Source organism: Alosa pseudoharengus, unplaced genomic scaffold (genome assembly GCF_046254945.1).
Source record: "Alosa pseudoharengus isolate Yale_2024_CS ecotype anadromous, Long Island Sound unplaced genomic scaffold, YU_APseudo_1.1 YU_APseudo_1.1_scf_7, whole genome shotgun sequence".
Lineage (NCBI taxonomy): Eukaryota > Metazoa > Chordata > Actinopteri > Clupeiformes > Clupeidae > Alosa > Alosa pseudoharengus.
In genome coordinates this window covers 13323544-13349185 of record NW_027468859.1, presented here as the reverse complement: position 1 = coordinate 13349185, position 25642 = coordinate 13323544, and the positions used below count along the sequence as shown (strand labels likewise).

Sequence of the window (25642 nt, the reverse complement as noted above, 5' to 3'; positions counted from 1 at the left end):
AGAGGTGTGATCGGAGATCATTGGGGTTGGCCAAGCTCGCCCTTCTTAAACCCCTGAGACATTTAAATAAGGTTACTGCTGTCTCTCATAGCCGAGAGCTTTAGGTCTAGTGCGTGTGTGTGTGTGTGCGTGCGTGTGTGCGTGCATGGGTGCGTGTGTATGTGTGTGTGCGCGTGTGTGTGTGCGGGCAAATGTGTGTGATGGACCATAAGCTGGTTCGTCAGAGGACAAAGCTCGGAATGGTCTCACATGACCGGTGGTTTACTGCCGAACCTCTCGCCAGTAGATCACGCGTGTCCTTGGCTCCCCTGTCCCACCTCTTGTGGACAGGAGGGGGAGGTGATAGTAGGGGGCAGTTGACCACAGGTAATCCCCCCTCCAGACAACAGCAAGGGTCAGAACCACTGACCTGTAGCCTGGCACACTAAGCCCCCCCCCCCCACACACACACACACACACTACTGATTGTAGATTGTAGCCACACACACACACACACACACACACACACACACACACACACTATATATATGCTAGGTTGTGGCGATTTATTATTATTTAAATAATAAAGTTGTGTAGGTTGTTGTAGCACAGGAGGCCATCTTTATTCAAGATTATTCCAGAATATTTTTTAAGATTATTATTATTTATTATTATTTCACAATAGGGATGTTTTGATTGAACAGTCTTGGCTGGGGAGGTAGAGTCATTGCCCAATAACCTGCGTGGGTGATTTGTCTACAGTACCTCCTAGAATTCTTCAAGTGGGCTTGAGCAAGACCTCATTTCCCAATTCCATATGGTGCCACAAGTCTTAAAGCAGTTAACTTTCAGGTTTGCACTTGACGTCAGTGCCTTTGAAACACACTGTTTTCAAATCCTCAAGGATCCTGGAGAAGTCTCTCTCTGCTGCCAGCTCTCTGCATCTTGTTATTCTCCATTATTATGCATAGTGGCTCAACGATGAATGGATTAGGCATGATCACTGTTATGCAGACGATGTGCAAATTTATTTGCCTATGAAACTGAATGACAGCGCAGCATTAGACTCCCTACTTAGCTGTATTAATGATATTAAGTTGTGGCTATCACAAAATGTCCTTAACTTGAACGAAGCCAAAACTGAGTGCATCATTTTCAATCCTGCTGGGACACCAAACGGTCCAGCTCTGAGTTTGGGAGCTCTGGCTACATATCTTAAGCCAGCTGTTAGAAATTTGGGGGTTACTTTTGATTGTAACATAAAATTTGAACAGTAAATCAGTAATGTGGTAAAAACAAGTTTTTTCCAGCTTCATCTCCTGGCTAAAGTTAAGCTTTTTAACAAACACACCTAGACGCGAACATGTCACTCCTGTTCTTTACACACTACATTGGCTCCCTGTGCGTTTTAGAATAGAGTTTAAGATTTTATTGTTTGTTTTTAATGCCCTTAATGGCCTGGCCCCGGAATATTTATCCGAGATGTTAACACTGCGTGAGCACAACCGGTCTTTGCGGTCTTCTAACCAATTGGTGTTAGAGGTCCCAAGGTCCAGGTATAAACGGTGGGGGTAGCTTATTTTCAAATCTAAACTAAAGACTCACTTGTTTAGAATGGCTTTTAATACGCAGTAGTGGTGTGACAATTCTATTTATGTAAGTCTACATGTACAGGTTTTTACTGCTTGATATGCTGTTTTTATTCTTAGTCTCTGATGTGAAGCACTTTGGACGCCTACTGGTTGTTGTAAAGTGCTATACAAATAAATTTTGATTGATTGATTGATTGATGATCTGCAAGATGTTAAGTGTTCACTTTTTAGGCTTGTATGCAATGCACAGGCATGCACAGTAACAAGGACTCACAACTGAATATGATCCTCTTTACCATGACTACCAAGTTCACTGTGAGAACTCCCATGATTCCTGACTGATTTATAATCAAGCTATAGGTTAATCTGCACAGGTAGTAAAGTTCTCTTATCTACTCACAAATCAAATAAGGGTCACAAGTCCACCATTTGGGACGGGAACAGAATAATTCAGCGTGACGGTTCCCTTTTCATTTGCGGAAGTATTTCTAGTTTATCTCCCGCAGAGCCAAAAGGTTCCTAAAGGGCCTGTTTCCTCATAGATAAGAACTTCCTCTAGAGAGGGACCGTTGAGAGGTTTGGAGCCACGCGCCTGTGGCTGCCCTGTTTTGGGCCTTTCTGTTGAGTTTGGTGTAGTCTGGCGTAGTCTGGACTAGATTGGAAGGGCTTTCAGACCCAGTTATGCTTGTGATAGGGGTGATGGCCTGCATTGAGTGGCCCAGTAATGCTGTCAGACTAGCGGGTAGGAAACCTAGCAACATCATGCACTAAAGCCTGTTATCACATTAGTGTGACAGGCTTAGGGAAGGCATTAAGGGGTGTGTGTGTGTGTGTGTGTGTGTGTGTGTGTGTGTGTGTGTGTGTGTGTGTGTGTGTGTGTGTGTGTGTGTGTGTGTGTGTGTGTGTGTGTGTGTGTGTGTGTGTGTGTGTGTGTGTGTGTGTGTGTGTGTGTGTGTGTGTGTGTGTGTGTGTGTGTGTGTGTGTGTGTTGTGTGTGTGTGTGTGTGATTGATAGTAATGAAGACACATAAGATTTGTTGTGTGCAAGATATAGAGTGAGAGAGGTGTGTGTGTGTGTGTGCATTTGTGTATGTGTGATTTGTGTATGTGTGATTTGTGCCCATGGCGAGAGATGTATGTATATGTTCACAATTCTGTGTGGTTTGTGTGAGCGAAGGTCCGTGGCCACGAATAGTAAAATTATAAAGTGGAATGATGAGGCAGAACTGGTGTGGAGCAGACCGGGCTCCTGTGAATGATCTGGGAGCACTTTGGACGGCAGACTGGACACTATAATTAACCCTTTTAGATTCAGACATCCTGTACATGCGGATTATCCTGTTGTGTAACCATTGTGGTCAGTGGTGTAAGATCCTGGCTGCTCGACACTACAAGTTAACAAACACACACACACTCTCTCTCTCACACACAAACACACGCACGCTGGTATCATCATTCATAGCCACCAAGTGATGGTTTGTCTGGTTAGCACTTCACAACAAACCAGTCGAAGGACTAAAGCAGAAGTGCACACTTACATACTTAGTCTCTCTCTCTCTCTCTCTCTCTCTCTCTCTCTCTCTCTCTCTCACACTCTCACACACACACACACGCATACACACACATACACACAGACACACTTAGGTGGCACTGCTCACTGTGTTTTTATAGATAGCACTCAGCATAGTGCTCATTATAGCGCTCGGTACCATCCCTCATATGCCAGCCTGCTACGAGGCAGCTTCATGCACTGTGTTATTTAGGAGCACCCACGGTTTACCCATTCTTCAGTTTTCTTCTCTGCGGAGAGGGAGCTAAAGGAGAAAATTATATATGCACACACACACACACACACACACTCACTCACAGGCATACATATGTCAACACTAACACACTCACTTCAAAATATATTTAAGCCTGTGGGCTGACTAGTTGGCTGAAATACAGCACCTGACTACAATTGCTGGAGGGAGAATACATGCTGAATCCCATTCATATGTTATGCATTAGAAACAGGGACACATTCATAATCACTGTATCTGCCTTCTCTTGGCTTTGGTTTAGTAACAGCAGTGTTAGTACGTACAGAACAGATTATTGTTTCAGCACTATAATCACTGTTGGGTCATTCTATGAAACGGGTGCCTTTTTCACTATATAATTATCCAAATTTTCATCAAAAGTAAGCTTTGTTAGATTAAGCTTGATGGACTCCCTGATAGTAAGGAAAAAATAACAAATAAACAATGTAAAAGAATGTCAGATTTTTTCTCTTTTCTTAGTTTCTTGGGTGCTCTACAGACATTATGAAAAATTGTCTTTGTGACTTAACTTTAAGTAACAGTATGCTATTTACAATTGATAAGAATATACATTTTACATGGTGATATTTTAGATGTAAATGTCATGTCAGTCAACCCGGACACATGGAAATGGCCATGAACTTGTGAAAAATAGTTAAAAACAGTGTGATAGTCTTTAAGAACAGTATTTTCTTTTACCTTATGTTAACAAAAAAAACTTGAATTATTAGCTTTAGGCTTTAGAAACACACTTTGGCTGTAGTTTGTGCCTTATGCATCTCATCAAATGTTGTGGACGCAAATGGCACCCGCATTTTGGCAACTCTTGTTGACCAATGGTGTCATTTAGAGCTGAGTGGCTAAGTGTTTTTCCCCTTGTTTACCCATCGTTCATCATTCATATTTGTTATCTTCACTCTATAAAAGCGGTGTTTACACAACAGAGTCGACGAGACTGCAGGGCAAAGTCTGCTCTCACCGAAACCAGAGACTAAAACCAAATAAAATGGCAGGTGTGCCCATTGAAGGCTAATGTGCATTTGGCATATTGATGTCCTGCAGTGCCATTGGTCATCTCGCTCTGCTTGAGGGACAGCTGATGCTTGAGGTACAGCCTTATGAAAAGCGGACCAAGATGGCTGACAGTTTCATCTTTTGTTCTCAGAGCTCTTTCAGTTCCGTGTGAATTTGCTAATGTCTGTTTTCTTATGCCCTGAAATGTGTATGTGAGTGGACGTGTCCGTGAGCACTGACCTCAATTTTGCTACAACTGTGTGCTTTTGCATCGCTCATTGTTCATGAGGTGATTTTCTTTTCTATTACAATGAGGCTTTGAAGTGAGCCAACTGACCATCACAGTTATTAAATACACTGGCAGAGCTAGCGAACCCTTCAGCAGTCCCGCCCTGTTACTTGGCAGGCCGAAGGGGAGTCGTCTGACGTTGCCGGGGCACTGTGGTTAGCGTGTGGTGCTACATAGTCTGAAGCCCCAATAAGGCAGAGGGGAAATAAAAGGCCCATTCTCCTGTCATTGAGATGAGGTCATTTCCTCCTGCCAGTCGCTACCGTTAGCTGGAATGGTGTGTGTGTGTGTGTGTGTGTGTGTGTGTCATGTGTGTGTGTGTGTTTCATGTGTGTGTGTTTCATGTGTGTGTGTGTGTTTCATGTGTGTGTGTTTCATGTGTGTGTGTTTAGCTGGAGCCAGGTGTTGAGTCACTGAGCTATGGGTCTGGGTGTTGAAATGCCTAGTGGGTCTCGAGAGAGAGGTCCCTTTGAGGGCTTTGGCATAGGATCTGTTAACACAGTCTTACATGTTGCCCCGGTCTGGCAGTGTAATTATACCAGAATAATGTTGAAAAATTAATAATACAATCTCGTTCTGGGGCGAGGGCCACTAGTACTATGCCAGCCGTTTGCAACACCAAGGCTTCCAACACCAAGTCTCCATTTTCATGAGTGGGTGGAAAGAAGGATGGAGGCGTAGGTGGGTATGTGGGTGGATGGGCAGGTGGATGGATGAATCATGTGGCCTGGTTCATGGCTGTTGTTTTGGAAAAGATCCCCATGACATGTAACCACCTGCATAAAGAGCCAAGTTAAAATTGTAAAACTAATAACCTGGTTTCACATCACCAAGACGTAGTTCATAAATCTTTCTTGCGTCTGCAGTGAAGCTTTGTTTTTTCTGGTGACGCTAGCGGACCAGCGAGGAAGAACAGACTGCCTGAGGAGAGGTTCTTGAGCGCAAACCATCAAACGCAGAAGCGCGCCTCTGCCGGAATGTGCAGCTTTGATAGTGTGTTTTCCCAGGCTAGAAGCCGCGCAGAGAACACTCGTTTGGGATGTATTGATACTACCGCAGATGAATAAATATCTGAGGCCTGAGCCACCCCCGGCAGCCCCTTGTTGTGAGATATCGAGAGGTATGCGGCGGGGCTGTCATATCAAACAGAATTTCAAGCGCAGGCTCGCCGGCCAGAATTGAACAGCCATTTCCTCACCCAGCAGTGTCCACCACCACCACCACCACAACAACAGCAGCGAGCGAGCGGTGGTTGGGCATGCAGCGAAGCCCCCGAAAAGATATTAATTCCTTACTCTCCGTCCAACTGGCTAGAGTCCCCCCGTTTTTCCTCCTCTGGTTCAGATGACGTGGAGCCAACATGTCGTAGAAGAGGAAGGTTGTTGGTTCAAATGCAAATGCATAAAGGGTGTATGTCCTTGATGAACTATGATTTGCTTTCCATGAAAGCTCATTCAAAACTAATGAAATGAATAAAATGTGATATAAATGTAAAATAGCTCAATGAAGAAGGGGTGGTGAGGATTTAGTTACCCCCAAAAAAACACACTTAGTTTGAGTTTTTTTTTTGTTAAACTTGCCTCTGTTTCCTGTTTTGATCCATACCTTATCATTTTTTGGACCGTGGTGGACAGCAGATTCCGCAGAGCCACAAGCAGCACTCTGTCGCCGCCAACCAGACACAACATGGCCGAAAAATCATCCCTCTCTTACTCTTAGCCATATATTTCCATTCATGTTCTTCTTTCCCCCCCTTTGCGTCTTAAGCTGTCATTACATTCTCTCTTTTTTTTTTTTTTTCGTCCACTGTGTGGATGTTGGGGTTCGGCCAGCTCTGTGTTTTGTTCTCGGTTGAAGCGCTTTGCCCCAAGAGCACCCTAATGATGAACGCAGGTTTGGCACGGGCCAGAATTCGACGCGCTCGCTCTCTGGAAACGTGAATAAAAAGAGAGAAAAGAGACAGAAAAGAACAAAAAAACACAGAGGAATGCCTAGAAAAGGGGGTTTCACCAGGTCCGGCACTTGAAATAAAAGACAAAACAAGAAAAAAAGAACAGGGCGCCAGGTTGCGTAGACCAACCTTGGCGGCTGTGAGGTAATTGGACAGGGTGCTCGGGGAGTATTGGCTTTTCCGTTTTTCGGGGGTTATGCACAGACAACTTCCAGCTCCGAAGCGTGAGACCCTGAGGCAGCAGAGGCTCTTCATGGGAAGCTGTGAACGTGACCTAAATTTCAGCTCCTCCGATTTCATCTGTCTCCAGACGGAGCCCATTGTTGGTATTAGCACTGTCATGTGACCTGGAGCCGCATCCAAATTTGGGGAGATATTCATGGCCCGATCCAAAAGACCTTTGCTATCCTTTTGATGGTTTCTTTGGACGACTGAGTAGTTTTCTGGTTGAAAACCTACACCTTTTGAATTCTCTGTGTAATTCCTGTTCGGAGTTGATTGAGGCTATCTCCGGTGTCCAATTTTTCCGGTCTCATAGGGATTGGTGAAAAGCAGTAGATGTTTCAAGTTCCAGCTGGCTAAGACTCTGACAACTGACCTGATAACTGAGCAATTCCCATAATGCCACTTCCATAGGTAAATGGTTAGAGAATCTATTATTTTGAACTCTCTTGGTTTCGATGGTTATAGCACAACAATACTCGTGGGTAATGCAGCCCAGATTGAAATATTTTTTACTTTGAATAGATCAGAACTCATTCTTGCTTTATTATTTGCATATGGCTCTTGGATTGCCCAGTAGCCATGATCAGACGTGGCACACTATTGTTCGATTCTGTTACTCAGTTGACTGTTGCAAATGCAATGTGCGCTGCTGAATAAGTTTAGCATCACACCCCAGCGCCATTTGGAGATCTGTTTTTAGTCCTAGAAACCATCTGAAATGGACAACTGTGTCATGAATCCAGACAATGTTTTGTATATGTTCTGAGTTGCAGTATGAAATCAGTCGGCAGCTGAACCTGGTTTACGGGGGCCAGTCTGGTTTGCGGTTTTCAGTGGAATGGCAAGAAAGGGAAACACAGTGGTTTGAAACCGAACACTGGTTGTGGGGTCCCAGTGGTCCCAGTATATGACCAGTGCAACTGTAGCGTCGCGTGTCATGGTAGAGTGTGTGTGTGTGTGTGTTTGTGTGCACGCGCGTGTGTGTGTGTGTGTGCGCGCGTGTGTGTGCGTGTGCGTGTGTGCGTGTGTGCGTGTGTGCGTGTGTGTGTGTGTGTGTGTGTGTGTGTGTGTGTGTGTGCGCGCGCACTGCACGTGACTTGGCTCGAGTGTGCCCTATTTACAGGCAATGAGCATGTGAAGAATATCTTCCTGTGTTTACATATGTTTTTGAGTGGGTCTGATTTGCTTTGCTTGTCGCGTGTGTCTATGTGTGCATATTGAGGGGAAATATGTTGAGTCAGAGAAAAGAGTTCTGGCACCTAATATCCCAGCATGCATCTGGAACTTCCATCAGGTGGCTGGAAGGTCCCTGCGGGGCGATGGGAATGGCAGGGGACGATGATAACCCTGCCTCAAAGCATCACTAATATGAGTCCCTCAGACCTCAAAGGCCTCAAAGACAAAAATCGACATAATCAACAAAACATGTCATTGGTTCTATGAAAGGAACTAAAATGAAGGGAAACTCCAATCTTAGTGAAAGGAGAGAAGTGCCGCACACACCGAGTTTAAAGCTAAATTCTTTATTGAGGCGATAACGTTTCGGCCAGCGATCTGAAGGACAGACCGGCCGAAACGTTATTTCCTCAATAAAGAATTTCGCTTTAAACTTGGAGTGTTCGGCACTTTCCTTTCCTTCCTTTCACTCTCCTTTCACTAAGTCTGACTCTAAGTTGCCAGCACCTCGTATTTGGTGTGCGTTTGCACCTCTCCTTCCAAGGGAAACTCCAATCTACAGTAACATCAGCCTAGGGTCTGTTTTTGGATGATAATGATTTATCATCCAAAAATAGACCCTTTTGTTTAGGACCACATTGACGTCAATCGGTGAAGTTTTCAGTACGACTGGAATATACTGTACATGTACGTATACATACAACTGAATAGCATATAGCTTAGCCTTTGGGGGGAACTTTGCATGGATAGTAATCTGCTCTTACATCCTGTTTTGATGTACACTTCTTGGTGGTTTGTGGGTGTAGAAAGTAATTAAGATGCTGACACTATGTGTGTGTACGGTTGTTTCCAAATTGGTGTGTATAGTACATCCACTATCTGCCACAATCTGACCACTTCCTTGCACACACTGTCTTGCACATAACATCACAACAGGTACATACTCACATGGGTACACACATGCACTCACCCATGTGTGTACACACACACACACACACACACACATACACACACACACTCAGGTAATTGGCAGCATTAACTTTATTCACAGCCCTTAAGCCCTTGGTTTATTCTGGTCAGTGGAGTGCCGTGGCAGCGAGTGCAGTGCCCAGCAGATCTCTAAACACAGAGAGCCTCTCTGCGGTCTATCACGCTGCTGATTCATGGCCATCGTGGCCTCGGAGCGCCACCCAAGGACGCCTCGGGCCTAACCCTGGGTCAGAAAAAGGCCTCCTATTTAAAGGTGATGAGAAGTGGCCTTCGCTGGCCACCGTAGTGGCTGTATGCCAAACCCCTGCTGTGCGGACTGGCACTCGGATTCAGGAATGGAGGAAAGGTGTTGCTGAGAGGGTGTGATGGCACTTTGAGTGGTTCAGCTGTACCTCATTCACTAATTCAAGTTCACCTCACTCAGTAGTTCAAGTGTACGTCATGTAGGCCTACACAGAAAATCAATCTACCCAATTAAAACAAAGAAACCAGGCCGGGGCACACTGATTAAACAGAGTCTGAAGACACAGACATGTTGAAACGTAAAGTAAAGTTTAATCAGTGTGCTCCAGTCTGTTTTCTTTGTTTTAATAGTCTGCCAACCAACAGCTGTGTAGCACCTGATTTTCCAGTTTCAACTGGATGATGCATGGAGCGTTCCATGTAAGTGACTGTGAATTACACCAATAGCGTGTGGTTTTGAGGACATTTGTCATTCTCATGCTGTTTCCCCATCCTCAGAATACCCGCCCCGCCAAATATTGTCCTAGTCTGACACAGTGATTTTCTCCACCCAACACAACATCCGATAACTTGTTTTGGTATTATGAGCTGATGGTGGCTCGGTCAGGGAAGCGGGTGACTGTTACGTCACCATGGTCACCCATCTGGTGTGACATCACAGGAGGACCATTTGATGTCCGAGAGATAGAGAGAGAGAGAGAAGAGGATGATGCAATAGAGATTACTGTAGAGTGTCCAGTCACTCTCCCAGGCCTTGTGTGTGGACAGCTGGTGAGGAAGAGGCAGGAGGGCAAACCAATGGAAAAACCCCAACTTAAAATGCCCCTTAGAAACCACACTGTCACTCAGCTCTCTTTGCAATCTGTGCAAATGCTACAGTTGCACTATATTAGGATGCGCAAGCCGGCATCTACAGTAAACTTAATCTACTGTAAGCCTTATCGGAGCGCACGCATAAGAGATACAGTAAGTGTTATGCATCTGATGTGTGTATTTGTTGATTGGAAAGATGGTCTCTCTAACCTAACCATGACTGCATAGAATAATTCATGATAGCGTTTGTGTGTATGTAGTATGTGTGTGTGTGTGTGTGCACACAAAATTGTGTGCATGAGATTCTGTGAGTGAGTCTTTAGTCTGACCGAGTGATGCCTTTGTGTGTTTCAGGACTATCTGGCCCAGATCATAGACATCAGTGACCTCCCCATACGACCAGAGCAAGTGTGTGCTCTCTTTGGAAACATCGAGGACATCTATGAGTTCAACAGGTGAGTATTCACATACCCACACACACAGTCACACGCACACACACACACACACACACACACACACACACACACACACACACACCTCTCCCCTTATGAATCACTTACCCTTGACAAACGCAACCTCCTGTCCTTCCTCCTTCCCTGTGGAGCTCACACATCCTCCACACACTCCCACAAACCTAAGCCACATCCAGAGAGCCACTTCCAGCGTCCCTCCTCTCCCCTCCCCAGCTTCCTGCTGCTCTGGCCGGGGAAGGTGGTAACACGAGCCAAGGGGTCCGCGGGGCCGCTGTCCTGTTTGTACACATGTACACATTACACGGCTAATGGGACATCTCTGTTGAGCCATGCGTGGGGAGCACAATTGGCCTTGACCACAATGGGCTGATTATTGGAGTATACACTGTGCCTTTGTCATTGACCTACACACACACACACACACACACACACACACACACACACACACACACACACACACACACACACACACACACACAGTGGGCCCTGATGGATACACACAGAGGCAATCCTTGAGTGAACCATTGCCACCACAAAGGGAAGCGTGGTCTGGTTCCAGAGTAAATAGCAGGTTTCATGCTCTGCTCAGACCTTGGCCGTCCAGTCCACGCCTCCACATGGACACATGGATGGAGACTGTCATGCACAAACCGCACATACATGCGCACACACGCACACACACACACACACACTGTGTGTGTGTGTGTGTGTGTGTAAACATATACATGTACGTATAAATACACATACAGTATATGTATGAATGTATATGTATATATTATATATGCACACATGCTCTCTCTCTCTCTCTCTAATTCACTCACTCACTCACTCACACATGCACACACTCACACACAAAACAAAGCTGTTGCTTTCTGCCTTTCTCCCTCTATCTCTCTCTGCCTCTCTGCCACAGTCATATAAACACAAACAGACACACACGCATAGTCCTTCCTCTCTAGATGTCAACGCTCTTCCGAGCGAGGCGCCTGCTGATGACATTAAGAGTCTGTGGTCTGTCTTTTCCTCTGTTTGCTTTCTATTTGCCAACACACACCAGTCGAGACAGACTCCATCTGCAAGCCCCCATAAGTCATTAGCAGTGACACCCCAGGACCACGTGCTGACAGCATACCTCATACTAATAATATGACCACATTTACAGCTGCCGTTTGCACCCCGTTTCACATAGAGCATGCCGTATAGGCTTGCTGTACATGAAGCCGAGAAAGGACATGTTTCATTGCTGTCTTCATCTATTCTATGCACTTATTTATCATGAATTCAACATGAAATCTTTAGGTAGATTTGAATGAAGGCACCGTATCTCCTGTCACTTTTTGACTTCTTTAGGAGCAGTTGAATAGACTGCATGGATTGTTTATATATGGTTCCATCAGTTTTAACTGCCCCATTGTCAAAATGGCGACTGTGTGAAATGACTGTGCATGACTGAGACAGGACCCTGTGTGAAATGAATCTTCATATGCCACAGTGGTATTTCCCTCTGATGTGATGCTTATGGGAATGTGTGTGTGTGTGTATGTAAGGCCAATAAATTCAGCTGATCTGTCCCATGGGGGGGGGGGGGTCTCTCCTGTTTGGCTTGGCTCCAGGCCGATTGGATCACTTCCTTTACGGTCTGCTACATGGGTTTCAGGGCCTTCCCCTCTCTCTCTCTCTCTCTCTCTCTCTCTCTCTCTCTCTCTCTCTCTCTTGTCCCCCCTGTCCTCTCCTCCCTCTGGTCTCTCCATCTTCTCCTCCACCAGTGCTCTTCTCTTCATTCTTGTCGTTTGTCCCTCTTGGCCTGCCATTGATGCGGTGTGAGCTGTACTCCTGTACTCATCGTCTCCCCCTTACTCCCTCTCGTGTGTGTGTGTGATTGATGCTCACTGCCTTCGTTTCATCTCTCGGCCATCCATTTTGCACATCGTCCACCTTCGTCCTGCCTCTCATCTTTCACTCTGTGACTTTCCTCTTTCTTTCTCTCTACCTCCCTCTGTCTCTGTTTATCCTGTCCCTCTCCCTCTCTCTCTCCCTCTCTCTCTCACTCACTCTGTCCAAATCGTCTCAGATGTGTGCGGCCATCTTCGTTTGATTAGAGGAGATCCCTACTGAGGTCGCCTGGGCCTGTTTACCCACGTTTATGTGCCAACCCCTCCTCCACCATCACACACACGCACACATGTGCGCGCGCACACACACACACACACACACACACGTCGAGACAGTGGCCGTAAACTTCAGGCAGACACATCTGGGCAGCTTATTGGGTTTCGGTGCTGGGGACTGTTTGTTGTCATCCGTCTCCAAGCTGCCGGCTGCAGTAGGATTGTGTGTGTGTGTGTGTGTGTGTGTGTGTGTATTTAAGTGTGTGTGTGTGTTTATGTGTGTGTGTGTTTGTTTGTTTATGTGCTTGTGTGTTTGTGCATTAGTTGGTGTGTGTACATTGGTGTGTGTGTGTGTGTGTGTGTGTGTGTGTGTGTGTGTGTGTGTGTGTGTGTGTGTGTGTGTGTGTGTGTGTGTTTGTGGTCAGTGGGGTGAAGGGAGAGAGAGGGACGGAGCAGCCCGTGAATGGTGTGTGAGGTGGTTTACTGGCACAGTCCTAGACTCTGACTCTGCATGCACTGCATACCGACTGCACTGAAGCTGCTCTAACTCGGTCCTGATGCAGTTTCCAACACAACCCGCACACCACCCAACACAACCCCGCACACCACCCAACACAACCCCGCAACACCACCCAACACAACCCCGCACACCACCGCCAAACCCTTTCACCCACACCGTGTCCGTTACCATTCAGTTCTAGATTTTTGTCAGCGACGTTCAATAAAATCCATTGTCTCTCTAATGCTTGTCAGCTGAAAGTTTCGCCGTTGATGCGCGTGGCAAATCACAGAACGTGTCGGCGCACTAATGTCAGCAGCTCTGTGTGCGGAGGGCTTTAGCGGTCTAACAGCAGTGCCCTCCTGTGTTGTGTTGTGTGTTGCAGTGACCTGCTTCAGTCTCTGGAGATGTGTGATAACGACGCTGTGGCCATCGCCAGGTGTTTCGTGCTTAAGGTGAGTCTCAGTATCTCACTCCCACATCACCCCTGCAGCGGGAGTTTCACACACCTGATAGGCTACTCACCTGTTGAGTATGTCACTGACGTCAATGACAATACCCTATAGTAATCACTGTGGCTGCTCATCTACATCGGTAGGCATTTGATTTCATTTGATTATTTGTCCACTAGGGGCCCTGTGGTTACAAGTAGGCCCTGTCTGGCCATTTAGTTTCCAGTCCATTTGAGTATTGTGCAGTACCAGAACTCAAACTTTTTCCGCATTTCAATATAGGATTTAGATTAGCTTTGTCCAGCTTTGATTTTACCAAATTTCCTTATATATATATATATATATATATATACTTATACTTATACTTATACTGATGTGAGGTAAGAGTTGTGGACGTTGTCTGGAATGATATCTATTCTGACATGCCTGGTCTCTTGTGTTTCACAGCGTGAATACTTTGAGATCTACACACAATATTGCACCAACTACCCAAAGTAAGTCACCTTCACTGAAAATGAAAATCAATCATGACCTGTTGAAGTCTTTGTGTTAAATTGAGCAAAGTTGAACTACACTGGGCATCATAACATGCTATGTTCTTTCCAAAGACTACCTCTGTACTGAATCATTTGAAAATGGTGATTCTTTCACATTAAAAGTCTTCAAATGGAAGCTGCCCATTGCAAATTGAAATAACTCATTTACAGTAGATAGTAAGCACCAGAAATGTATCTCTGTCTCCCGCTCTGGTAAGCATGGTTCACCAGCGCCATCTACTGGTGAAAGACTGTATCCCCTTTAGCTCACAACCATGGGAGAGAGACTATAGCAATGCCATTTATGGTCCTGTAGCCGAGTGATATTTCTATTTTTGATGTTTACATACATAATTGGTGAACATGGTCCTAATCTTCCAAATCTGATTGAATGGGAACACAAACAGCAAGATGATTTGGAGCAAGTGAGGTGCCAACAAATACCTAAAGTGCAAGAGATGATGAATGGATAAGATAAAATGTCCCAGGGCCCTCCATGCAAGATGCAGAACATTTATCCCATTTCCCAGTTCTACTGCAGAATGGTTATAAATATCTTTCCTCTACATTGTGTACCCTCTCTCTATCTCTCCCTCTCTCTCTCTCCTCTCTCTCTTTTTTTTAGCTCTGTGGCTGCTCTGACAGACTGCATGAGGAATAAGACTCTGGCCAAGTTCTTCCGTGAGCGGCAGGCGGCTCTGAAGCGCTCACTCCCTCTGGGCTCCTATCTACTCAAGCCCGTCCAGAGGATCCTCAAATACCACCTGCTGCTACAGGTCAGCAGATAGACCATAAACACACACACACACACACACACACACACACACACACACACACACACACACACACACACACACACACACACACCCATACTCAGGCACACCACCATCACCTCCAGTTTCACACCCAATAAATCTAAAACAACTCTACACTGTACATGATTGTTCAGGCTCCTCATCTTTCTTACTCCCAAACTCAGTTGTCATTATACCTTTGGGTGTCTGCTTTGTATTCTGTGGAATATGTCTTTGATCTGAGAAGAGCCTGACTTGCATAATGTCCATTCAACAACACTGTGGCATGCAGCATTGCCAGCATGGCGCCTCTCTCTTCTGTGCCCCAAAATGTGTGTATGAGAAACAGATACACTAACCTATGCGACACCCCATAAACAGTAATCGTATGCTGTGTGCTTGTTTACCCACCCCCTGTAGGAGATCGCCAAGCACTTTGACCCCCAGGAGGAGGGCTATGAGGTGGTGGAGGAGGCCATCTACACCATGACCGGAGTGGCCTGGTACATCAACGATATGAAGAGGAAGCATGAACACGCCGTCAGACTGCAGGTACAAACAACACACACACACACACACACACACACACACACACACACACACACAAACACAAACACAAACGTGAACAATCTTGGAAAACTCATACAGTACAGTACTCTTACGCAACTGCAGACAAGAAAACATCTTGTTTCATCCAAAATGTCATATGCACAACAAGTATTCAGTCATGCTTGAACACATTTCATCTTCTGAGACGATCTTCAGAACTTTTTTAAAAAAAAGAGCCTAAAATGTCAAATGAAAAATGAAACCCCCCCTAAGCCCTGGCCTCCTAATAAAAAGCCTTATCACAACACATCAGTGCTGTCTGTCTTTATGAAAGTGCATTATACACTGTCTGGTGTGTGTGTGTGTGTGTGTGTGTGTGTGTGTGTGTGTGTGTGTGTGTGTGTGTGTGTGTGTGTGTGTGTGTGTGTGTGTGTGTGTGTGTGTGTGTGTGTGTGTCTGTGCCGCAGGAGGTGCAGTCGCTGCTCATCAACTGGAAGGGCCCTGACCTCACCACCTACGGTGAGCTGGTCCTGGAGGGCACCTTCAAGGTCCACCGCGCCAAGAACGAGCGCACGCTCTTCCTCTTCGACCGCATGCTCCTCATCACCAAGCGCCGCGGCGAACACTACGTCTACAAGACGCACATCTCGGTAAATAAAGACACCCTCTGTTGGAGTTCTGTTAACGGATTCAATGGAATATCTTCCCATTGTAATGCATGTCTAGTTTAAAGTTCACTGTGTATACATTTTCATGAAGGCTTCACCTGTTAAGATAAACACAATGTCAAACTCCTGCAATGCTCTTTCATCAATGGTAGTGTTCCTCTGTCATTGTTTGAGAGGGTATTATATATGCAATATACAGTATTTCTGTCACATTCTCTAAGTTGTATATTTACTGAGAAAACAGGGGTCACATAGTTCACAGGACTACTGTGAGATGTCCTGCAAAATGAGATCATCTTAAGTCAGGATCACAGAGGAATGTGCTCCATGCTCAGTGGTTTTATACTGTGACTCATCCCCATGTTGTTTCATCTTTTTTTTCTTGATCCTGTCTTTCCCCCACTTTCTTCTGTTTCTCCTTCTCTCTCTCTCTCTCTCTCTCTCTCTCTCTCTCTCTCTCTCTCTCTCTCTCTCTCTCTCTCTCTCCAGTGTTCTACACTCATGCTGATTGAGAGTGCCAAGGACTCTCTGTGTTTCAGCGTCACACACTACAAGCATCCCAAGCAGCCTCACACAGTGCAGGTGAGCCCCCCCATCACACACAGTGCAGGTGAGCCCCCCCCCCATCACATACAGAGGCACTTCACCAGCATGGTGAGGGCCTGCCACCACGGTCACGCTGGATTTCATTATCCCACCGGGCTGCAACGCAACCCACTCAAAGGACTACTGTACTGTAGAAGCACAGAGATAGAACATGGCACGGCCTCTCCAGTCTTATTTAAGCAATAAGCCCTGAGAGGCTGTAGGTTACACTCATTCTACAACAGCTAAGGGGCGTTGTTAGGCACGACGTGCTAGCGGGTGGCTTATTGCTTTTCTAAAACTGTTACTATAAATACCTGGCAAAGTTTCATAAAGTAAAGGCACAGCAACTAGAAATGGAACCAATTTATTCATAGATAATCACTCTTCCGCCAAGAAATATATTTCCTCTATCTGAATGGTTGCCAAGCAACGTCGAGACGCAGCTACTTTAACGTTTGTATCAAGTTATGGTAGCGCAGTCATATAGAACGGAATGCGGTCAAGGTCTATGTTTATGCTGGATTTTACAATGGCATCGAACGTGATTCAGCCAATCACAATCAAGGACCGGAACTATCAGTTCTAGAATATGGGGATAAGACAGGCTAAAAGAATGGATAATGACTCTTAAGTTAAAAGAAACTACGCAAATTGTAATCCTAGCTGTTAAATATTCTTATGTCTCCACAGAAATTAATTGAATCTGGCATTAGTATTTACAAGTCCAGTCATGTTTCCATGGAGTGATAAATGCATGAATACCGGTACATTCCATAGTCAATTCCCAGGATCTATTCACTCTTCGACTATAAAGCTTTTGAAATACAAAGCAAACCCATCAATTCCTCTGCTCTGCTTGAGTCTCAGTGTCTCTGAGGTGTCTGGGGACTAGAGCCTCAGTCGATTGGCTGACTGTAGTGTGGGTGTGTGTGTGTGTGTGTGTGTGTGTGTGTGTGTGTGTGTGTGTGTGTGTGTGTGTGTGTGTGTGTGTGTGGTCTCGTCTCGTCTCCCCAGGCCAGGACAGTGGAGGAGCGGAAGCTCTGGGCTCACCACATCAAGCGCCTCATCCTGGAGAACCACCAGGCCATCATACCACAGAAGGTAACACAGGCAGAGCCCTCACCACAAGGGGGCGTACAGGGGTCACCCTACAGTGTTGCCTGTGGGCACTGAGGGAGGGAGGGTGGCCAGTTGGCGAATGATGAGATGACTTGGACAGTTAATTTCAGTTTTTGATCAAATGTATTATTATTTAAAGTTATTGCGCTACAGTTTTAAAGTAGTCTAATACTCTGTGTTGATCTATAGCTGTGCCCTAGAAGGCCTCATGTTGGGCATAGCCTTGGACAAACCAAGTCATAAATAAAAGGATGATGTGGCTCCATTTGCTTGAACCTGATAGTTATAGATATAAACCCCTGTGCTAAATATGAAGGAACAAAGTTCACTCCGCAACGCTCTGTTACGTCAGACCCTATTTTCCATTTTATTACTGTCGCAATGTTGCAAGCTGCAGTTACTGGAGTTATCGAGATCAGGAGTCAAGATGTAGAAGTCACACTCACACAACTGCACAACTTCCCCAATGTAGGGGACTTTTCCAGCCTCTGTTATTTATGATGCAATTTTAAGGTTGTGTTATCTGTTGTGTTTAGATTCACAAATGGATGCTTGGTAGTAGGTCTATTAATTATCAATATCCATACAGTTACTACAGAGGGTGGTACTTACATCCCAGGAGTACATGTTTGTTTGTCTCTCTCTCTCTCTGCATGTGTGTGTGTATGTGTTGTGAATGTGTATGTGAATCTTCTGCTTCTCCGTCCCTGGTTCACACACTTTTTGCATGATCTTTATCTAGCCTCCTGTCTCTATCTGCAGTCTGTTGGCTACACCAGCATACAGATGGAGGCTAATCTAGGCTACATGTGGCTCTGTGGTTTAAATCCACTTCCTCACAACTCTTTAGGGGTGTGTTTCACAAAGCAGGATTTTGTATTGAGTTAATACGAAAAAAGCCCAAGTCATGGGACACTGAGCACATTGGTTCAAGTCTCCAGTTTCTTTCTGGTTTTTCTGGTCAGTTGCATTAATGTTCAACCTTTTGTGAGTTGCTGGGAGCTACTGGGCCTTCAAACTCCCTGTACTTGCAGACTGTGACGCCATATTAGTGACATTCCTCTAGAAATTCATACCAAATGTGTTGATGTGAACAATGTCAATGATGTGAATGTGTAGTCTTGAATAGTAAACCTCACTCCAGTCCTTATTCACATACAGTAGCAGAGCTTTGAAGCTCTGTTTTGAGCAGTTTACCACAAGTTCTAGTTACCTCCAGTTACCATCAACTTCTTTTGTCCTGTAAACAAGTCCTGGTCGCTGACACATTCTGAAACACTTAGACACCGACACATCGTCTCCATCTAGGTGCTTTCCACTCAGACATTCACACCTGATCACTCAGCGACCAAATGCAGAGGATACTCAGTGATAAATAGATGGACAGTACCTCCCACCACCCACCTCTCCCACATGAGGCCCTGGGGTCTTATCAGTGACATTTACATTGTCAAGAGGCACGGGTGTCAGGGTCATGGGATCCGATGGGTGTCTGCACAAACCACTGAGGCTCCAAATAACAGGACTAGATAAAGCACCCCCCCCCCCCCACTCCCCACCCTACATTTGCCATGCCGTGACTTCTCTATATCTGTGTGTGTGTGTGTGTGTGTGTGAGTGAGATAGTCATCCATGTATAATCAGGTATTTCTCAATGCCTTGCCAGGGTATTTCTATGTAACATATGCAACCCACTTAGAGCTCCGATTTTCATATCCTGTAATTGGCCTTTTCTGACATGTATATATGTTGAAAACACTCACGACAGAATTAAGATAAAGAGTTCTTCATAAACAATTATTCATTTCAATGCATGTTTCATTTTTCTCCAGCTTTCTCATGCTCTGCTCTGGGATTGTTTACCACCTCTGTAGAACATTGATAGTGAGAAGGCAACGTCATGCTCTCATTCTTCCTCTTAGTAGTGAAACATTATTACACAAGGACGCTAACACAACATCTGGAAGTAACCACACAGAAGACCGCCTCGCGGTCACTAGGCGGAGAATGCCCTAATGTCAGATTGCGAGTGCTCTTTAAGGACGGAGAGGCTCTTGTGAATGCTGTGCTTATTTCGCCCTTATGCTTATGCTCTAGCTGTCACCACTTCATCTTGATGGCCTCTCTTCATTTAATCTGGGGCTCTAGCTAAAGGGCCCGGGTCAGGCTTTTTGCCTGAGTCCTCTCCTGACTCCTGCTCTGATAGATTTCTCTCTCTCTCTCTCTCTCTCTCTCTCTCTCTCTCTCATCCAGGCTAAAGAGGCCATTCTGGAAATGGATTCCATGTGTGAGTATTGGCAGCTCCGCCTTTCATGTTTCAGTATACAGTAGCCATGACAACCCAAAGTCCTGAGTGCTTAGATGGGAAATAACTAGGGTCCCCCCCCCCCCCCCCCCCCTTGGTGTGTTATGGGCAGAATGAGATCTTTAAGAGTGATAGTACATGTGCAGAATACACTGTGTGTGTCTGGGCTGGGGTCAGTCATGCTATAATGCGTCTTCTTCAACAGATTCCAAGTATCGCTACAGCCCGGACAGGATGAAGAAGGCCACTTCCTACCACTCAGAAGACTTCCCCAATGGCCGTCAAGGCCGACGCCAGTCTGGTGAGCCCGCACACACACACATATGCACACATACTGTAGTGTATACATACACACACACATGCACACATAGTGTATACATACACACACACACACACACACACACACACACACACACACACACACACATGCACACATAGTGTATACATACACACACACACACACACACACACACACACACACACACACACACACACACACACACACACACACACACACACACACATAGTGTATACATACACACACACACAGACACACACACACACACAAATGCACACATAGTGTATACATACACACACACACACACACACATGCACACATAGTGTATACATACACACACACACAGACACACACACACACACACATGCACACATAGTGTATACATACACACACACACACACACACACATATATACACATATATACTGTACACACACACACACACACACACACACACACACATTGTATACACACACACACACATACACATACAGTATATACTGTATACAGACACACACACACATTGTATACATACACACACACACACATTCAGCAGTTTTCATGAGTCATTTTTGTTTTTCTCTTTTCTTCAGAACCAACCAAGCAGATTCTGAAGAGCACCAAAGGTAAAGTCTGGTGCAAACTCTGATGCAAGATTAGAACCAATGGGTAAATGGTTCACAGGGACGTCTATCGGAAACCACAGAACTCTGATGAATTGATAGTTAGTTCACAGAGAAGCATATCTGGCACACACAAAGCCATCGGCTCCACCATGTCAATCTGCACAACAAGTCAGAGTCGCTCTGTCTCAGAGCTGCCCAGTGGGGTGGTGGTTTTATCCTCATTTCATAATTTAATTGGCCACATTTTCAGATGTTCAAAAACATTTTGGATGCTCAATTTGAAATTCATGGTTCAGCAAAGGCATGTGATCAAAAGGCAGCAGGGTGTCCTCTAACTAAGCTTCTATCAGAAAGGGATTAGTCTGTCTGTCATCTGCTTCAAAAGTAGCGTTACTCCTGATAGTCAGACCAAAGTATAACGCCCCTAAATGATTTCCCATTTGCCACCTCTGTATAGCTACCATTGTGTAATTGGTGCCATTGTCTGCATAGATTGTATCACTTAATCATTTATTACGGTGGGATTTCAGATAGCAAGCTGTGCTCAAAGAAGCCATTTGCCTGTTAAGGATGGACAGATAAATCTTCCCTAAATGGCGATTGCCATTCATTTTTCTGTGTTGAATATTGTGAAAATTTCTACTTCTAACGTAATCTTTCTTCCTCTTGGACCGGTCATCGTGTGGACGTCACAGCTATTCTGAAGGTGAGCACATGCAGCTTCTCCTCTATATTCTTCTCTCCTACGTTGTAGCTGAATGTTGTGACGGCTCCTCAGAAGCCTGTCAATAGAATGTGTTTGAAACGCACAATATGGCCTCAAAGAGCAAGATGACACTGTAGGAAGTTTCTGTCACATAGGTACACACAAAGGATGAGTATGTTGTACAAAGGCCATTGTTGTCCTTTGATGTGTTTTAGTCATTGGCCCCTCAAGATGGGATGAATGACACACACACACACACACACACACACACACACACACACACACACACTTGGGGACCATGGTGTAAATGTTTCTGATGTGACACCACAGCACGCTGACAGTGAAGGTGCACTACCAGCCAGCATGCGGCTCATGCGGCCCGTGCAGCCTGCGGCAAGCATCAGCACTCTGGGCTCCAGCATAGGCGAGTCTGAGGCTGAGAGGCCTAGCATGGAGGACGAGGAGGAGGATGAGGAGGAGGAAGAAGAAGAGGAAGAGGAAGAGGACTCCCTGGAGAGGCTGAGCCCCAGCGACTCCGAGGAGCCCGCATCGTCGTCGTCGTCCAGAGCGACCTCGCGCAAGCCTGGCGGTCTCAGCCGGGGGGAGGCGCTGGAACACGAGGACGTTTTTGAGGAGGGAAGTGACCCGGATGAGATAGTGATGGAGGACAACCAGGTAGCAGACTTTGCCAGCTCCATGCTGGAGGCCATTTCCTGTTGGCACACTAGAGCCCGGGCTTTGCTTTCCTTGGGGGGGACTACGGTGAGGCTCCTCTGCCCGCTGCCCAAAACTCCTACCGCTCCGCTCTCCTCTCCCGTGTCTCGCACGTTTTGTTATCTAGCCACGTTTTTATGTTTTCCTCATTCGTGTGTCTGTGTTTTTTTTAATTTATTTTTTTTTTTTTACCTTTTCTACGTTTTTGCTTCAGTCCAAGTCAACCCGGTGGCTTAGCTCACTAACTCTTTGAAAAGCGGCATGCCACAGCTCTCCTACCTCGCACGATTTTGGATGATGTTCCAGAGCATGAAGCACGAAAGTCTGCGTTTGCTTACCCTGTCTCCCACTAACTGCAGTACTGTATGGATCTGATGCCTGACGACCGCTAATACAGTAGGCTTGTCCTGGGCGCACGTTGACCACTAACGAACTGTAGAGCTGAAAATGTTGTCATGTCATCTCAGAGTTGTCTGCTGCACGCAGCCACACACACACACACACACACACACACACACACACAAACAAACGATTGAATAGCATATCATTAGGACTGGATCACAGCTTTATGTCCGCTTTATGGACCAGCTAATTGGCTTTCAGAATGATGAGGCAGAATGATGCCTCCTGCTGGGAATGTTAATAGGATTGTTCAACTGCCTGCAGTGGCTGAATGAATACTGGATTGTGATGCTGTTCATATCCGGTTCTCCTAACAGCCACATCTGTGGGAATGTTTATGTGTTTGCAATGATCTCATTACGTCTAATACACTAAAATAGCATGAGAGTGTTTGCACCGTCCCGTCATCGTTTCCCATTTGAAGACCTCTGGGTCTCTGACACACTCTTCTCTCATTCTCTCTAGGATGAGGAGGAGGAGAGTAAAAGGGAGAATGGGCAGACAACGGGACAGGAGGAAACCCAACAGACCACTAAGGAGTCGTCCACTCCTGAACAGGTAGGGCTTTGGCCAGCTGCGCTCCGGCTCCGCTCAGCTATCTGTGAACCTGTTGAGAAACATCGAGATGTTTTTTCAACTGAAAGCATCCGATTAGGAAAACTGGTAAAAAGGTTCAGTGCTTCTCATTTTAAAATAATCAAAGTGTATGCTTGCAAGCAAAACTCCACAAAACAATGACAAAGAGGTGAATAAATGTTTGTGTGATCTTAATGTTTTTGCCTTGTTGGGTCAGACCATTTTCAGCCATTATCCAAAACAACATGACCAAATCTGAAAAATACACATGACATCATAGCCTCCCCGATCCAGCCAGCTGCTCGAGAAAAATTAGTCATGCATGTGTGATGACCCCATTTAGCCTCTGTATTTTCCAAAAACTCCCAAGTATGCATGAAGAAACACTAAACTGAATTACTTTGGCTAGCCCTTGGAATTTTTGCTAATGGTGTGTAAAATAGAGTGGGCAACCACTTTTGCTAACCCATGATGACCCCTCAACTTCATTTTCTCAACTTCTCTTTCTTACCTTGTTGTTGTTGCTGCTGTCTCTAGGCACCTGAAACTATTCTGCAAACTGAGAACTCCAACTCCCATTCAGATGTATCTGAAAAACCAGAGCAAGATCCTCCCATCCCACCAGTGTCGCCCCTCAAAAGTCCTAAGTTACCCGACGGCAACCAGATCCCCCATAATACTCCCAAGCATAAAAGCCTCACAGGGGACACACCTGAGATGGTCCCCAGACAGGAAGAGAGCTCTGGACACTCCTCAGAGGAGGACGTAGGGGTGGATGAAGAGGAGGATGAAGAGGAGGAAGAGGACCAAGCTGCGGAGAACGAGTCCAGCATTCTGCCACCGTCTGTGCTTGGCCAGGCCAGCGCTATTGCGGAGCACTTTGTCAGCAGCACCCGCAGGAGCAGCAGCACCATGGACGAGGTGCGCTCCCTGGGCTGCCCCTCCCCACGCATCCCAAGCCGGACCGGCAGCACGCTCAGCCTGGGAGGAGGGGACAACACCCAGGAGCTGACCCACTGGATGAACAACCACTGCTCCGAAGACCCCACGGCATCTGTGTCCCATGACACTGGAGCTGACGTGATCATGTTCTCTCCCCGAGAAGACAACGTGTTCGACGGCAGCTTCCGAAGACGGGACTCAACCCTATCCAAGAAAGACCAGCTGCTGATTGATAAGATCAAAGGCTACTATGAGAATGTTGACTACTTAGATGCTGGCTTCTGTATCAAGCGAAGGGAGAGCCTCACCTACATCCCGACTGGCCTCGTGCGCAGCTCTGTCACCAAGCTCAACAGCATTCCCAAGGATGATGCTGCAGAAAGGAAGTCCTCGGTCTCAAGCTGTGCAACTGCTCCAGATCTTTCACAAACCCTTTGCACCGAAAGGAGGGAGCGCATAGTGTCGAGTACGTCATTCGACGCTCTGGACTTTGGCAAGAGGAGAGTGTCTGAAGATGGGAGCGAGGCGTCTCTGGACTCTTTTAGAGACAGAAGCAGGTGCCAAAGCCTGCGGGATGTAGGCATGCCGGACGATGAGTTCCGACCATCCTCAGAGATGATCAAGGTATGGCAGGAGATGGAGAAGGAGGTTACCAAGACTCAGGACGAACCCAGGGGAGCCCCTAGACGCAGAGAGGCCCACCGCCTCAGGGTAGCCAGCCCCAGCATGTCCCCCAGCAGGAAAGCCCTGGCGTTGAGAACAGCCCCCGAGAGCGACAGCGCAGAACCTTTGATGATCTTGGAGGAGTCTGACCTGAGCACCATTACGGAGGAGTCCAGCTCTCCTTCGCCCCCCAAAGGTCGGGGTATGGTTCTGGGCCACTCTTCGAGCTTGAGCAATTGTCTCCGTCCTCCTCCTTCCGAAGGTAGAGTCCTCAGGGCTCCAGTCCCAAGGGTGATCCAGCTGAGAGCAGAGGCTGAAATAGAGGTCCCAAAAGGGGAGCTGGAGCAGAATGATGCCGATGCAACCCAAAACAGCAAAGTCTTCCACTTGGCACGGAAGTACAGCCAGCGCATCAAGTGCACTAAACCGATGGTACTTCAGAGAAGCCAGGAAACAGAAGGGACACTGGGAAAGAGGAACCTTTTATGTGTGCTGGAGGAGAGACCAGAGAAGGAAGGAGGTAAGTCTGGAGTCCATCAAGGTCAATCTGCA

At 46.2% G+C, this 25642-nt stretch overlaps 1 protein-coding gene across 3 annotated transcripts in view; it reads left to right on the top strand.

Moving 5' to 3' along the window:
- Positions 1–25642, top strand: part of LOC143110200 (pleckstrin homology domain-containing family G member 3-like) — a 72226-nt gene that overhangs the window by 43440 nt on the left and 3144 nt on the right. For 2 of the 3 annotated variants that reach the window (XM_076273083.1, XM_076273081.1), the window contains 15 exons: positions 10428–10528; positions 13539–13608; positions 14053–14099; positions 14767–14917; positions 15356–15487; positions 15952–16134; positions 16642–16734; positions 17755–17841; positions 20113–20146; positions 20370–20465; positions 21055–21087; positions 21783–21793; positions 22124–22555; positions 23375–23467; positions 24023–25610. In XM_076273083.1, the coding sequence (XP_076129198.1) occupies positions 10428–10528; positions 13539–13608; positions 14053–14099; positions 14767–14917; positions 15356–15487; positions 15952–16134; positions 16642–16734; positions 17755–17841; positions 20113–20146; positions 20370–20465; positions 21055–21087; positions 21783–21793; positions 22124–22555; positions 23375–23467; positions 24023–25610 (3151 nt within the window). The remainder of the gene's footprint in view (positions 1–10427; positions 10529–13538; positions 13609–14052; positions 14100–14766; positions 14918–15355; positions 15488–15951; positions 16135–16641; positions 16735–17754; positions 17842–20112; positions 20147–20369; positions 20466–21054; positions 21088–21782; positions 21794–22123; positions 22556–23374; positions 23468–24022; positions 25611–25642) is intronic. The other variant, XM_076273084.1, reaches the window with a different exon arrangement.